The 14,652-nt window shown below is 43.0% G+C and overlaps 1 protein-coding gene and 1 long non-coding RNA gene across 4 annotated transcripts in view; one reads left to right on the forward strand and one right to left on the reverse strand.

The window, feature by feature from the left end:
* DDX6 (DEAD-box helicase 6) overlaps positions 1 to 12,229 on the reverse strand; it is a 30,542-nt gene extending 18,313 nt beyond the window's left edge. For all 3 annotated transcript variants that reach the window (XM_029955999.1, XM_029955998.1, XM_029955997.1), the window contains exons 1-3: positions 11,756 to 12,229; positions 7,911 to 7,974; positions 6,541 to 6,645 (exon numbers count right to left, since the gene is read on the reverse strand). In XM_029955999.1, coding sequence (XP_029811859.1) covers positions 6,541 to 6,645; positions 7,911 to 7,974; positions 11,756 to 11,955 — 369 coding nt within the window. In that variant the 5' untranslated portion in view covers positions 11,956 to 12,229. The remainder of the gene's footprint in view (positions 1 to 6,540; positions 6,646 to 7,910; positions 7,975 to 11,755) is intronic.
* Positions 12,230 to 13,513: 1,284 nt separating this feature from the next.
* Positions 13,514 to 14,652, forward strand: part of LOC115305912 — a 1,840-nt gene continuing 701 nt past the window's right edge. Inside the window, exon 1 of the long non-coding RNA XR_003915083.1 lies at positions 13,514 to 13,691. This is a non-coding gene — a long non-coding RNA (uncharacterized LOC115305912). The remainder of the gene's footprint in view (positions 13,692 to 14,652) is intronic.

Raw genomic sequence — 14,652 nt, forward strand, 5'->3', positions numbered from 1 at the left:
TCAGAAAAAGAAAACACAGCCGCTGCCAAAATAACTGTAAACATGGTCCAATGACAATACTGTCACCCACTCTTCCTGTCACCAGCAGTAAGCAGTCTGCTTACTACAGTAAAGCAGCTCAAAGAACAAGTCCTTGGCTTCGATCCTTTGGTCTTAATCTCCTCTTACTTTGAGTCAACTCTGTTAAACTTCAGTTGCTCTGGAGGCCTATTACCCCCACGGTTTCATTTTCTTCTACCTGTTTATTTATTTAAGTAATCTCTACCTCCAATGTGGGGCTCGAACTCACAACCCCGAAATCAAGAAACGCACGCTTCACCAACTGAGCCAGTGGGGGGCAGGGGTGTGTGTGTGCTCCATCTTCTATGGTTTTTAAATAGGCTACTTGCACACTGCTGAGTTCTAGAGCAGAATAAAAGGTTAGGTGGTGTCCCAATGACTTCCTGAGTCAGGTTCTTTACTTTATTGTTTTGTTTAAGTAGGCTTCACACCCAGCACTGAGCCCAACACAGGGCTTGAACTCACATCCCTGATCAAGACAGGAGTGACCAAGAGTTGGACACTTAACTGACAGAGCCACCCTCAGTGCCCCTGGAGTTAAGTTCGTTAGAAGAATAAAACTTTCAAATAAAATGAGGCAGGTTAGAATTAGTTTAGGAGTATCTGAATTCCCATTTTGGGTTCATCTTTGAACTTGGATTAAAGCCGCTGACTTCTGTTCCCTGCACTCTTGATAAGGGTTTATGCTCTACAGAAACTGCTTACAGTATCTTTGTTTCTGAAACAAAGGAGGCTAGTCTTCAAGATACACATATATTTGCCCTATATGGTGACCAGTATGACTAGCAGGCAGGGAATTCAGCATATCCACACCATCTCTCACCACTGTTTCCTACGAAGCTTAGGTAATATGAAGTGAGAATTTAAGTCAGGCTCAGACAGCTTTGAAACCCAAGAGGAAATCATGGGAGCTACCAGGGAGAAAAGAAAGAAGGAACAAAGCTAAAAATTTTAAAACCTGACTGTGCGCTGGGCACTCAGATACTTTGTTATTTATATGCTTTCAAGTTAGGTACCTTTTGTTTTATAATGAAAACGTCTCCACACAAAACCTGTACATGAATGTTCACAGCAGCATTATTCAAAACAGCCACCAGTGGGGGAAAACCCGATCAACTGATGAGCCAAATGTAGCGCAGCCTCGCAACAGAAGTACTGTCTGGCCATACAAAGGCAAGGACTAATACTGGCTACAACATGGATGAACCCTAAAAAATTCTAAGTCAAAGGAGCCACTTGCAAGAAAACACATATGATAGGATTCCGTTTAGATGAAACGTCCAGAAGAGGCAAATCCATAGAGACAGAAAGTAGGTTAGTGGTTGGTTACGGCTGGGGGAAAACGGAGACCGATAAAGGTTTCTTTTTGAGGTGATGAAAATTTCCTACAACTGACTGTAGTAACAGGTGTACAACTGTGAATACACTAAAAACCACGGAGTTGTAGGCTTTAAATGTGTGGACTGTGTGATATGGGATTTGTGTCTTAATCAAGTTACCAAGTTCCAGAGTCCATGCTCTACCGTAAGGTCCAGGGACTGACCCACTAAGTACTGGTTGGGTTTGGTGACTCCAGGATCCATTTCCCTTCCCCAGGAGCAAGCACTCTAACTTCCATCTGAGGAATTAGGTCTCCCCCATCGCCGCTGGATAGTCTAGCCAACCTTCTCAGCCAAACAGGAGACCTCAAATGAAGCACGGTCAGCTCCAGGCTCCCGTCTAAGAATTTAAATTGTTAAAGGACATCCTATAACAATCTGTAACGTTCCAAGTACTTCACAGCTGCCTCAGTTCTTGGTCTATTCCAAGTGTGTTCCTTCAGACTTTCTTCACTCTCGTGAACTCCTCGGATATTCTTTCAATAAACTGCCCTTTGCTTACGTTAGCCCACGTTGGTTTCTGTTGCCTACAAACAAAGCACAGTATCCTTCCCCATTTCCTAGTACTGAGAGGCATCTGACCAAAGTGTCTGACCTAAAAGAGCTGAAAACTGCCCAATTAGCTGCTTTTGGAGTAGCTGATTCTTTTTACCTCCTAGTGCCAGAGGACCTTAAGAATATTAATTTCAGGGGAAAAAGACAGTAGGACTATGGTGGAGCGGACGGCAATGGATGTCAGAGGTGTCCACTGTGACCCAGAAAAAGAGGGGGTGGAAGGAAATAATTTAAAAAATACCTCTAACTTAAGGAACACACCCCCAATTTTACCATAGTAACCAATGAGAGACTGTTTTTCAAGACTTTTCTACAAATTCAGGAAAACAATTCCTAGAGTCGTAAGAAATCCACGTTAGCAAGAGGAATGATTTGCAAAGGATTGAGAATGCTGTAATTCCTATCGACAATAAACTATTCTTATTGGACCTGGCCGACAAAAGAATTTCTCAAAATAGCCGAGAAATGTTGTTGGCAACCGGAGGGGCTTCCACGTTTCCCTCAACAACGGACCGCGGGCCGTCTCTCCGGCGCAGAGGCTGCGCGGCCGGAGCAGCGGGAGCGGTCACACTCAGCTCCAGGCAAGAGCTGGCCCTTGAGCGACAGAATGACGGGCACGGGCCCCCGCAGCGCCGCATCATGGCCGTCTTTTGACTCGTCTGCAGTTACTAATCAATAGCCTACTGCGGACTGAAAACCTTACTGGTAAGGGAAATTAACACATTTTGTATATGTAAGTAACAATAAAGCTAGAGAAAAAGATTAAGAAATTCCTAAGAAAAATACATTCACAGCACTGAACAAAACCCGTGTGTACCGGAGCGGGCTGCACGAGGCCTCACGACGTGAGCAGCCCGAGCGGGAGACGCTCCGGCTCTGCCGAGTCTGCGCGTCAGATCAGAACGCCACCACGCTGCCAGCCCCGGAGGCCACACGGCCGCCCCGGAGGAAGCCGCCTGGAAGCGGGAGTATACGGGGTTCCCGCCTGGCAGGGCGCAGTCTTTTTTAAGATTATAGCCAATAATCTTATAGCCAACAAAACTTCACCGTCTCTTAAAAAAATTTTCAAGTGCAGATGACACCCATCTGATCAAAAAGGCTTTTGTATCTGGGGAAATAATGTCTGGACAGCACTGTAAAACCGAGTACTATAGAATACCTGAAAAACACCTGGAAAACGAGGAGAGAAAAGGCGGTGAGAACAAAATGAAGAGAAGGCAGACAGTCACGAGGCTAGATTTTACTAGAGGGTTTCTAAATTTCTTTGTTTCAAAATCCTAACATATTTATGGTTTGTTAAATTGAATAATTCTAAGGATTATGTTGTATTTCCCACAGATTCTCAGGCAAAACAACAGTGAAGAAAAAGGAAATGTGAATGGTGGTCCCAAGTATCTAAAATAATACTCTGTATCTGTACACTGAATGCTATGTCAAAATATTTTGTTTACAAATTGCATTTGATTCTCACAAACACCCTGTGAGGAAGATTATTTTTACTTTACAGAAAAAGTTAGATATGAACCTGATCATGTGGCTAGAAAGATTACTGCCTGTATGTTATATTAATACTCAGATGCAAACAACAAAGTCAATTTTAGGCGTGCCTCAGTGGCTCAGTCTGTTAAGTATCCAAAGTCTTGATTTCGGCTCAGGTTATGATCTCATGGTTTGTGAGACTGAGCCCTGCGTCAGGCTCTACACTAACAGCGCAGAACCTGCTTGGGATTCTTTCCCCCTCTTTCTCCCCAGCCCAAGATAAAAAAAAATACAAAGTCAATTTTAAAAGATAATACAAAGGTGGGGAACAGGGCGAACACAGATCCATTAAGAAACAGTCTCCTACATGAACGAATCTCGTTCGCTCTCGCTCTTTTTTTTTTTTTTTTTTTTTTTTTTTGAGGAAGGCAGGGGCATTTTATTCCTGCCTCCTGCCATTTCCTTTTTTTCATAAAACAAGTATATGGAACAGTAACCCATAGCCAGTACAGACACTCATCACCGACTGGGCGCTACACCACACATACGAACATGAACTACCTCAATCATCACAACTCTGTGATACAAACTATCATATCAACTTCATAGGCCAGGAAACTGATGATGAGAGACATACCTCAAATAATCAACTTAGGAGGGGAGCTGGGAATTCAATCTGGGCAGTCTGACTGCAAAGCTAGGCTCCTCACTAGTTCTACAGGCCACGTGACATGTGGACATGTCAACCACAATTTCACTAAAGCATTCTAAACACTACTGAGTAAAATAAATAAATAAATAAATAAACAAAAAAAAAAATAAACAAACACTACTGAGTATCCGAGGCATCCCCTGCCATGCACCTTTTCTGAGTACTGGAGATACAGAGTTGAGGGATATGGTCCCTACAACAAAAGACTCTCATAAAACTTTGATCCCTGTACATAAAATGGATTAACATGAACTACAATATGTAAAAGTAAATCCCAAAGTATTTTTAATGTATGGACTCAAACGGTCTGTCTGATGATATATAACCCTGACACTTCCTCCAGCCATAGAAACCTCTTTAGTTTGTCCACAAAGATAAGAACCCGTAGGCCATTGCTATCCCAGTGTTCTCGCTTGGAATATGGATCACTTCTTCCAGGTTATTCCATCTTCCTTTAATGGCTGCATATATACATGGTGCTCACGGTCCCAGGGTTTGTCCTTACTACAGCCTGGATCCAACAGTTTCAATTAACATGCTTGTTTAGGTCTACACATATGTGCGTGCACACACACATTTCCACCGAAAAAGCCAAGGAGAAAGGAGTGCACTTAGTACTCAGATGGAAGCCTCTAATATGACCGTCCCACTGGCAATCAGGGCCCCCTGGAGAAATGGCCGATGCCAAGGCTGGGACAAGAGAGGTGCAGAGAAGCTTTGACATCATGATATACCAAAAAGGAAGCACTTAAGGAAAAAGAGGGGCAAGTGAGGAGTGAAAAGGCAGAGCACAGAGGATTTTTAGGGCAGTAAAACTACTGGGCAGGACACTATAATGATGGGTCCATGCCAGCATACATTTGTTCAAACCTACAAGAGGCACAGCGCCAAGAGTGAACACTAACGCATACTATAAACACTACAAACTTCGGGTGAGGTTACCAGAAGTTCCTTAGTTATAAAGAAAGGTAACATTCACGTGAGGGATGTTGATAATGAAGGAGGCTATGCATGAGCAGGGCCTGGGGTTTGTGGGAAATCTCTACTTTCTGCTCAACTGCTGTGAACGTAAAATTGCACCAAAAGATAGCCTATCAGAAAAAAGCCGGTGGGGGGGGGGGGGATTACAAAAACACAGAAACCAGCTTGAAGGAGCTCACCATAGCCAAAAAGTGGACACTTTGACCACAAAAATACCACCAGGGGAAAAAAAACTCATGCGTCCACACCGATAATCTACAGCTACATGAAAAGATCAGGAAAGGACACCAAGACTAGGCAGAAACTGACGGAAGAATAAGATGCCTGCATGGTCTTGAAGTGCCCCTGTAGACTGCTTACTGGTCTTAAGGAAAGGGGAGGGGGGAAAGCAGTTACACAGGGGCACCCGGACGGCTCAGTTCAGCGTCCAACTTTATCTTGGCTCAGGTCATGATCTCACGGTGAGATTGAGCCCTGCACTGGGCTCCACACTGACAGCATGGAGCCTGCTTGGGATTCTCTCTCTCCTCATTCTGCCCCTTCCCTGCTCACGCATGTGCACACACACTCTCTTCTCAAAATAAATAAAAACTTTAAAAAATTCAGGCACCACCTTGAGAGGGTAATCAAAATTAAATTAACCACTGAGAAATGGATGGACACTGTGTATACCTCCCAATGCGGAACGCGGGAAGGCGGGAACAGGACTTCTCCAGTGTCCTGGCTAAGGCACAGCGGGAGTCTCATCACATGGAGAGACAGAGACAAACCAAAAATGAGGAATATTGTATTAAAAAATAGAAGAGGGCTGTATTTTAAATGTCCATTTCATAAAACACCAAAAAATAAAAATAAAAAAGACTAGGGCAATGCTCACAACTAAAAAACGTTAAAGAAATACAACTATGTAATATAGTTTTGTAATATAATATACCTGATCCTAGAATGCATCCTGTACAGAAAACATATCCTACAAAGGATATTTCAGAGTCAATTAAAAATCAATATACAAATGATAGATGAGAAACATATATTGTATTAAATGGACCAACCCACAGGCACCTAGGGGCACCTGGCTGGCACAGTTGGCAGGTTACTCTTCATCTCAGGCTTGAGTTCAAGCCCCACATTGGGCACAGAGCTTACTTAAAAAAAAAAAAAAAAAAAGTCCTATTCTCAGGAAACACACACTGAAATATTTAGAGGCAACGGGCCATGACTTTGTGACTTACCTTTAAAAGGTTCAGAGACAGTACGTACGTGCAGGTGTACACAAACAGAAAGTGCTGGTTAATTGTGTATCATCCACACGGATCACAAAGTACGGACTACTCAAATCATAACATCATATATGGATAAAAAGGGGAAACATACCTGAATAGGAGATGGCTTTTCCCAGCCCATTTCAAAAATTCCCATTAGTAACTCCCGTTTCAAACAGTAATCTTCAAACTCATTTCCTTTTGTGGAGGTCACATCCTACTCAAACAGACAAAACAAATTAAGACAAAATAAGATAGTACAACTGTGTTCCTCTGGCAGTTAGTATGCTTAAGAAAGTTTGTTTCAGAGACTTATTTTTTACCTACCCAATTTAAAATTTAAATATTGCAAATTAGTTGCCTTGATCTATATTTCAAGTATTCCTAAAGAATAACAACTCTAACACACACAAGCCAGTTAAAAATTGTTTGGTGGGGGACGGAGGGGGGGCGGGGCGCCCTGGTGGCTCAGTTGGTGACTCCGGCTCAGGTCATGATCTCGCAGTTCCTTGAGCCCTAGGTCAGGCTCTGTGTAGACAGCCTGGAGCCTGCTTCAGACTGTCTCCCTTTCTCTCTGCACCTCCCCTGCTCATGCTCTCTCTCTCTGAAGAATAAACATTAAAAATTTTTAAAAATAAAGTAAAAATTGTTTAGGGGAGCGGTGTCTGGGTGGCTCAGTGGGGTAAGCAGCTGACTCTTGATTTCAGCTCAGGTCATGACCTTACAGTCTGCAAGTTCTGGCCCCATGTAGGGCTCTGCGTTGATAGCTCGGGGCCAGGTTGAGAGTCTCTCGCTCTCTCAAAATAAACAAACATTTAAGAAATAAATTGTTTTTGGGGAAAGGCCACCCTGTGCTGAGAACTAGCAGAATACTGTTATTTCTACGTAAGTGTCGTGCTATGAGTTACAAATCACAAGCGGGGAGGTCAAACCCTAGTTCCCCCTATAAACATTGTGTCCTAAATAAAAGTTTCCGTCACTTAACACTATTGACATTTGGGCCAGAAAACCCACTGCTGTAAGGGGATGTCCTAGAGCACCGCCCCAGCTGAGTTACCCAAAAATGTCTCTAACTACTGCTAAACGACCCTTTAGAGACAAAAATCAGCCCTGGCCGGGGCGCTGCGCTCAGAGAACCTTCCAACCTTCCGTATTCTCATCCGCAAAACAGGGTTAACACCTCCCCTGAATCTTACTATGTTGGTGGGAGCAAAAGGGTATTTTGAGAAAATGCCTTGCAAATCATGAAAGCACTACGTAAGTCAGATAAAATACCTATGTGTAAACATAGTACTTAACATATAGACTGTATTAATAAAAATTCCTCCAAACGGGAACATTTTGGCAAATCATATAGAATCTATAGAATTTCAACCAATTCAACCTAGTTCAGAGTAAACACACACCGCCCGTTGTCAAGGAACTACCTCACGTTTAGAGCTTCCACATCATTTTCCCACTTGAATTTTACAACCCACTTACCGAAGTTTTGATTCTTAGATCCTTTGGAGGGAGTTTTAAAGTCTTTTTCCAGTCATCACCAGGTCTACAGAGAATACAGTAAAATGGAAGCATGAGAATGCACAGCGTCACTCTTCTAGCAATACGATGACTCATCGCAATTATAATTAACACAGAAAGTTTAATATATTGCCATTTACTTCAGAATATTCTTAACAGAAATAAACAGTTTTAGAAAAACTGCTCTTCTTACAAAAGAACAATCTAGAGAGGATTAAAAAAATCAAAAATAGGAGGAATGAGGCAGCAGCATCGTGGGTGGCTCAGTTGGAAGAGCATGTGACTCTTGAGCCCCAAGTTGGGTGCAGAGATTACTTAGATGAATAAAACCTAAAAAAGAGAAACAGGAACAAGGCACTTGTTCCCCCCCCCCCACTTTTTTCTGAAAAGAGAACACAGGAGCCAGGGAGAGGGGCAGAGGGAGGCAGGAGGGGGTGGGTAGGGGTGGGGGCGGAAGAGGGGAGACAATCCTGAGCAGGCTCCACTCCAACACAGGGCCCAACTCCAACTCCTTGATTCCAGAATCATGACCTGAGCTGAAATCAAGAGTCAGAAGCTTAATGTACGGAGCCACCCAGGCGCCCTGGGCGTCCCTCTTCTTAAGAGCGGCGCTGTAGTATCTAGTGCAACCTATATCTTCTGATACATGTAGAGTGTTTTAATTTAAATTAGTTGCCAACATTTAAATATTAGAAGATTTCATATAAAAGTTCACATTCTGGCTTTTCTAGGAAAAACTGAAAACTTTAGTGACACTAGTTCCACACGTCTGCAGGTCACCAGTCTGAAAGAGCTTACTGACCGGAGTTTAAATCAAGCAGCGACTCCCTCAGTTAGACCGCGTTAGCACCTCTCACCTGGCACAGTCTCCGGGAAGCACGGAGCTTCTAACTTCTGGTGACTAGTTAAAGCCAAAGGCTCTAAAGTGTCAAAACTTGAGTTTCAATCCAGGTCAAGCCCTGACTCTACTATTTATTATTTCTGTGACTCTGCAGCAGTTACTTTTCTAAGCCTCTAATTCTCTCCTATATAACGTGGGTTAAGAACTGTATCAAATAGGGGGTGCCTGGGTGGCTCAGTCAGTTAAGGGTCAGACTCTTGATCTCAGCTCACGATGTCACGGTCCCTCAGATTAAGCCCTGTGTCCAGCTTGCGCTGACAGTGCAGAGCCTGCTTGGGATTCTCTCTCCCTCTCTCACTGCCCTTTCCCACTCCTGCATGCGCTCTCAAAATAAATAACCATTAAAAAAATTATAGCAAATAGTTTACATAAAGCACTCAGCATTTGCTAGTGCCTGGAAAATAAGAACTCAGCATTAGCTGTTAGAGAACATCTCCCAATCTTTTTTTACTGAGAATGCTTGAAATCACAAGAGAAACACGTAAAATAAATTTCCCTTTTCGGTCAGGTAAAAACCTCAAATTACACTCAAAAGCATCTAACAAGAAAATAAAATTATCAATAAAGCAGACAATGTTTCTAAGTGTGTCATCTTTACAATAAGTGAAAGTTTTCACTGATTTCATTATAACAATTCTTAAACAACCAGAGCCCCCCAAACCCCTCAAGAGTCTTGACTTAGAGATGGGCCATTTCACTCAAAGCTGGGTCCCACAGGGCTCAGACGCTGTGACCCCAGTAGCTACTCGCTGCCGGTTCCAAGGGCATGAAGCCCTTCACCTCTGCTTACAGAACACGCCAAGGTTTCGGAACAAAAATTTCAGTTATACATCCTAGTAGGCCAACTTGCCACTGTCAGATTCAATATAAAGTGAATAAAAATGCAGAAAGAGAATGGAAAATCTTACCACAAGGAACTTATAATCTTAGGAGATAAAAAACCCAAACGATTTAAAATGAGAAAATAAGTGATAGAGAGAAGTACTAGAAGGCTTCTGAAGACCGTGATGGGATCTAGTACCTTCCTATAAGAGAGGACAAGCAGATTTGAGGAACCCACAGAACTAGGGGCGCCTAGGTGCTCAGTCAGTTAAGCATCCAGTTCTGGTTCAGGTCACGGCCTCACAGTTCTCGAGTCTGAGCCCCGAATCGGGCTCTCCTGCCAGCAGGGGGGCCTCCTTCAGAGCCTGGGTCCCCTTCCTCTCGGCTCCGCCCCCACCCGCTCTCCCTCAAAAATAAACAAACATGAGGGGTGCCTGGGGGCCTCAGCCAGGAAGTGTCCAACTTCAGCTCAGGTCATGAACTCATGGTTCTCGAGTTCTAGCTCCCTCCTCAGGCTCTGTGCTGCCAGCTCGGATCCCGGAGTCTGCTTGAGTCGGTGTCTCCCTCTCCCTCTCCCTCTGCCCCTCCCCAGGCTCGCACTCTGTCTCTGTCTGTCTCTCTTAAAAGTAAACACTAGGGGCGCCTGGGTGGCTCAGTCAGCTAAGTGTCTGACTCCGGCTCAGGTCATAATCTCATGGTTCGTGAGTTCAAGTCCTGTGTTGGGCTGTGTGCTGACAGCTCAGAGCCCGAAACCTGCCTTGGATCCGGTGTCTCCCTCTCTCTCTGCCCCTCCCCTGCCTGCACTCTGTCTCTCAAAAATAAACATGGGGAAAAAAGGAAACATAAAAAAAACCTTTTTAAATAAACATTAAAAAAATAGAACCCAGAATTAATGAGAAACCATTAATCCCAGGATAAGCAAAAAAGAGAAAGCAAAATCTACTATTGTCTCAAATCAGAATTTAAGTAGAAAATAATTAAATAACACATCTTTATGTTTAAAAGTAGACTAAATTTTGCTAGCCTATTCATATTCTGTCAAGACAAACTACAACTGAGAAAATATTTTTGATTTCTAAACTAATTAAAGCATTCACCTTAAAAATAATAAAATGTGCAAAAAAACCCACACCCCCCAAAACCCAAAACCAGAGTATGCACTGATGTCAACTCTCTCAATGGCCAAATCAATTCCACTGGAAGTTAATTCTTACAGGTTACTAGCAAATCACATACCAGTAACCTTCTATATAATATTCCAAAGGCTACTTTTCTTTAGAAAGTGCTTCTTAGGCATGGAGAAGATGTAGGTTGTAATAACATATACACTTTAGTCCAGTGAAGCAGTTTCACATCATACGAAGATTTCAAGAGCCAATCAATATCTATGATTAGATGCTTAATCCAGCCAAACATGAAATGGGATCAAGAGTCAAATTAATGTTTAATATTAACTAAATCTCTAGAATGATAGTTATTCAAAAAATTTAAAGTGTACACTTACATGACAAATAGCAGATATAAAAGACAAAAAAATTTGTAGTAAGATGAGGCTCTTAAGTTTTTAGAGCCCACAAAAGGACTCGGGACTACTCAGAGATCCACATTTCTGAGAGTTCAGAACTTTGTGTTCCCTAGGACACAGAACTGCTTTTGACGTCATGTATGTGTAAGAGGAGAAAGTTTATCTAAAATCATGCAAAACTGAACTAAAAGTAACATAACCCTAAAAAAAAGTTTTTTTAAATAAAGTTACATAAACTTAAAAAAAAAGTTACGGATAAATTTCCTCTCAGTATGTATGTACTCGGAAGGCTGGGTGAGTCTAATGAATCTGAGCTAATTATGAAAGGCAGAAATGTTTCAAAAGATAATATACACAAAATTAATATATAGGTGTCTATGTTAGTTACTTAACAAGGTTGTATTGTGACAAAATGCATTCTTCTACTGCAAATACTCACTGGCCATAATACAGAGTCATCTGTCCTCTATCTGCAATCAGAATGGTTAAATAAGGTATAAAGCAGTCAACAACAAAGTAACAAAAATAAATCTCCTGTTGGTTTGCCCTAACACGTACTTGATAGTGGCGGTCATGCTCTGTGCTTGCTGCTGAGTGCCATTGTTGATCGTGCCGGCGTTCTTCAGCTGGTTCATCTGTTGCTGTGTCTGCGGGCCCCCTCCTCCGGGGCCGCCACTGGGCTTCACGGGGCCCCTCAGCTGACCATTTTGACTGGACAGACCCATTATAACAGGGTTCTCTGTTCTGGCCGTGCTCATGCTGTATTAACTGTAAAGACGTCTCTTTCAAACTTCAAAACTTTTGAAAGTCAGTAGAGAAACTGTAATAACAGTTTATTAGGCTCTCCAAAACGAAGAGATAAATAGAAGTCTTGCTCAATAGATGAGTCCTTTATTGCAACGCAGGCAAGCACCTGTGAGTCTCTGAACGGTAAGCAGCAGTAACTTGCTCTCATGCACCGAATCAACTGTTTATTTTTTAAAAAGCCCTCTAACAAGGTTGAGTTATGTATCTGAATTCACTCACTTCAGTCTGAAACAAAGAGAAAGTTTAATTAGCAAACACAGGAAAGTTAAAACTTTCCCTTTTAAACAACCCCTTTAGAGGAAATCACTCTATTAAAGAATTTAAAAAATACAGATATACTTAGACCAAAACTAGCTATGCCAGGAGAGACAAAGATTAACTGCCTCAAAAGACCAAGCCAAATGACACCAATCTCAAACACTTTACATTGTCAGTTCAAAGCAACCCAAAGAACATGAGGTAGAAAGATATGATGATTAAATTAGCAGTCATTCTTCCCTTCAGTTTCCTCCCTCATGAGTTCTTTAAAAGTCCCGGACACCTCTAAAAGTCAGTGATTCGTTACACTCAACCGCATTACAACTCAAAGAAGTATCACACAATACTGCCAATTATAAAATTAGTAAAATTTCCAATACATATCTTGGAACCAGGCAAGACAATGTATAATTTCTTTTTCTATTTCTGACAGCAACTGAGAATTCTTTAAATTGAGCTTCTGACTTAGCTTTATGCTTTCAGGAAGAAAACCACACATTTGTGCTTTTATTAATTTCAACCACAGAAGTTGAACTTCATGAAAAAAATAAATTCTTTTCTCTCTTAAGGTTTGCTGGCTGAAACAACTGAAGCAGTCAAGAGATACAGACATGTCTACACGTCACAATCTTTTGCTTGAGAAACAGCCAAGAAAATCTTTAGCTACCTTAATAAAATTTGAATACTAAAAAACTATTAGCCACATACATTTCCAGTAAGAATTTTCAAAAAGTATATCCTAACTTGAAATAGTAGCTTTGTTATTAAATATACCCATCTATAAAAACACAAAAAGGAAACTGCCTATGTTAAAAAAAAAATCTGGTAAAGACTAAAATACACTAGTAACTTTAACCAAACTTGCCCAAAAAACCTAGAATACTAATTAATAGTTGTTTTAAAAAAGAACTGGCCAATCTCTGCCGTTTTTAATTATTCCCCAAGTCGAATTTTTATTTTACAATTTAGTAAACAAAACAATTTACAAAGCCCAGAAAAATCAAGAACTGCTCTGTTGGGTTCTTTTTAAAAATCCTTTCATATTTCTTACCAAAAATGACACCAGCTTACTAAAGAGTGTTGATTTTCTTGCCAAACACCAAGAATTCAAAAACAATAAAACTTTTCTAAAAGACTAGTTATGTCTTTAAAAAAAAAAACTGTAAACAAAATTGCTGACAAGCAAATCCTGAGGATTACATACGCAAAGCTGTATATTTCTAAGTCGCTCAGAATCTGACCCCTTATGCAGACCGTAGTTACCAGCCACCAAATTTCATTTCAAGGCTTTATAAACAGTTTCCTGTATTGACAGGTTTATATTCTGATCCACAGTATCACGGAGTTCACACAAGACTTGTTTGCTCGCAAAGCGGATGAAGAGGGCGGCCTCTAAAGATTAAAGGTACCATTGCGGTCCCTCCAGCAGGTAAGACCTCCTACCTCCCTAGATCCAAAATCTAACTAGTACTCCCTTCTTACTTGAACCGAAACCTGCACTGCAGCTTTCTGTCTCAGAGAAAGAAATATTCCTCCTACCCCTTCCCAATTTAGCCTCGCAAGTTACATTCTGCATTTTCAAAAATACGAACGAAACGTAGACGAGTTGGGAGGAGCCCCCGGCCGAGTTAATTACAGCGCTTCCCAGATCGCAGTTAGCAATTGACAGTTTCACACCCAAAACAGTCTCGTCACCTCCGACAGGAGCTTTTGTTTGCAAATGCAGCGCAGTTTCACCGGGCTGGGTGTGCAAGTTGGGGGGACTGTTTATTCCGAAGGGAGAAGGGGGACCGAGGGAAGAACCGGAGAAGGGAGTGAGCGATAAGGGAGAGCAGCCAACGATCTGAGCCCCGCAACGGCGGGGCAGTGATTTCTCTCTCCCCCCCAAACACTTGGAGTGAGCCCCCCGTGACCGCAAACACAAAAGGGTTGGGGCCCTGAAATCGCAGCTGCGCCACAAGAGCAAGGAAGCGACTCCCCGGACAGGAAACAATAGGGATTCCCCCGCGAGGCCCCGAAGAGAAACCCTTGAAGCCGGCCAGCCGCTCCTTCCCTCCGCGGCTCGGGGGCTCCGTACTCAGCCTCCCGGTACCGACCTAGAGGCCTTCTTCCCACCAAGCGGCAGCGGGTCCCCTTCCGAGGCCAGCCCTCCGACGCCGCACATCCCTGCCGCCCCCTACAGGGCCGCCGCGCACCCTATAACCTCCAGCGGCCCCCCAAGTCCTTGCCGCCCCCGGACTCCCAGGGAGCTCCTCCGAGCACGGGGCCGCTCCTTCCCCGGAGCCCGCCGCCACGACATGCCCGCCCCCCACGGCTGCCGCCCGCCGCCCGCCTTCCTCCCCGGGCCGCGGCCAGGCCTCAGGCCTCCGCCTCGGAGCGCCCCCCACGCC

Source organism: Suricata suricatta, chromosome 11, assembly GCF_006229205.1.
Source record: "Suricata suricatta isolate VVHF042 chromosome 11, meerkat_22Aug2017_6uvM2_HiC, whole genome shotgun sequence".
Lineage (NCBI taxonomy): Eukaryota > Metazoa > Chordata > Mammalia > Carnivora > Herpestidae > Suricata > Suricata suricatta.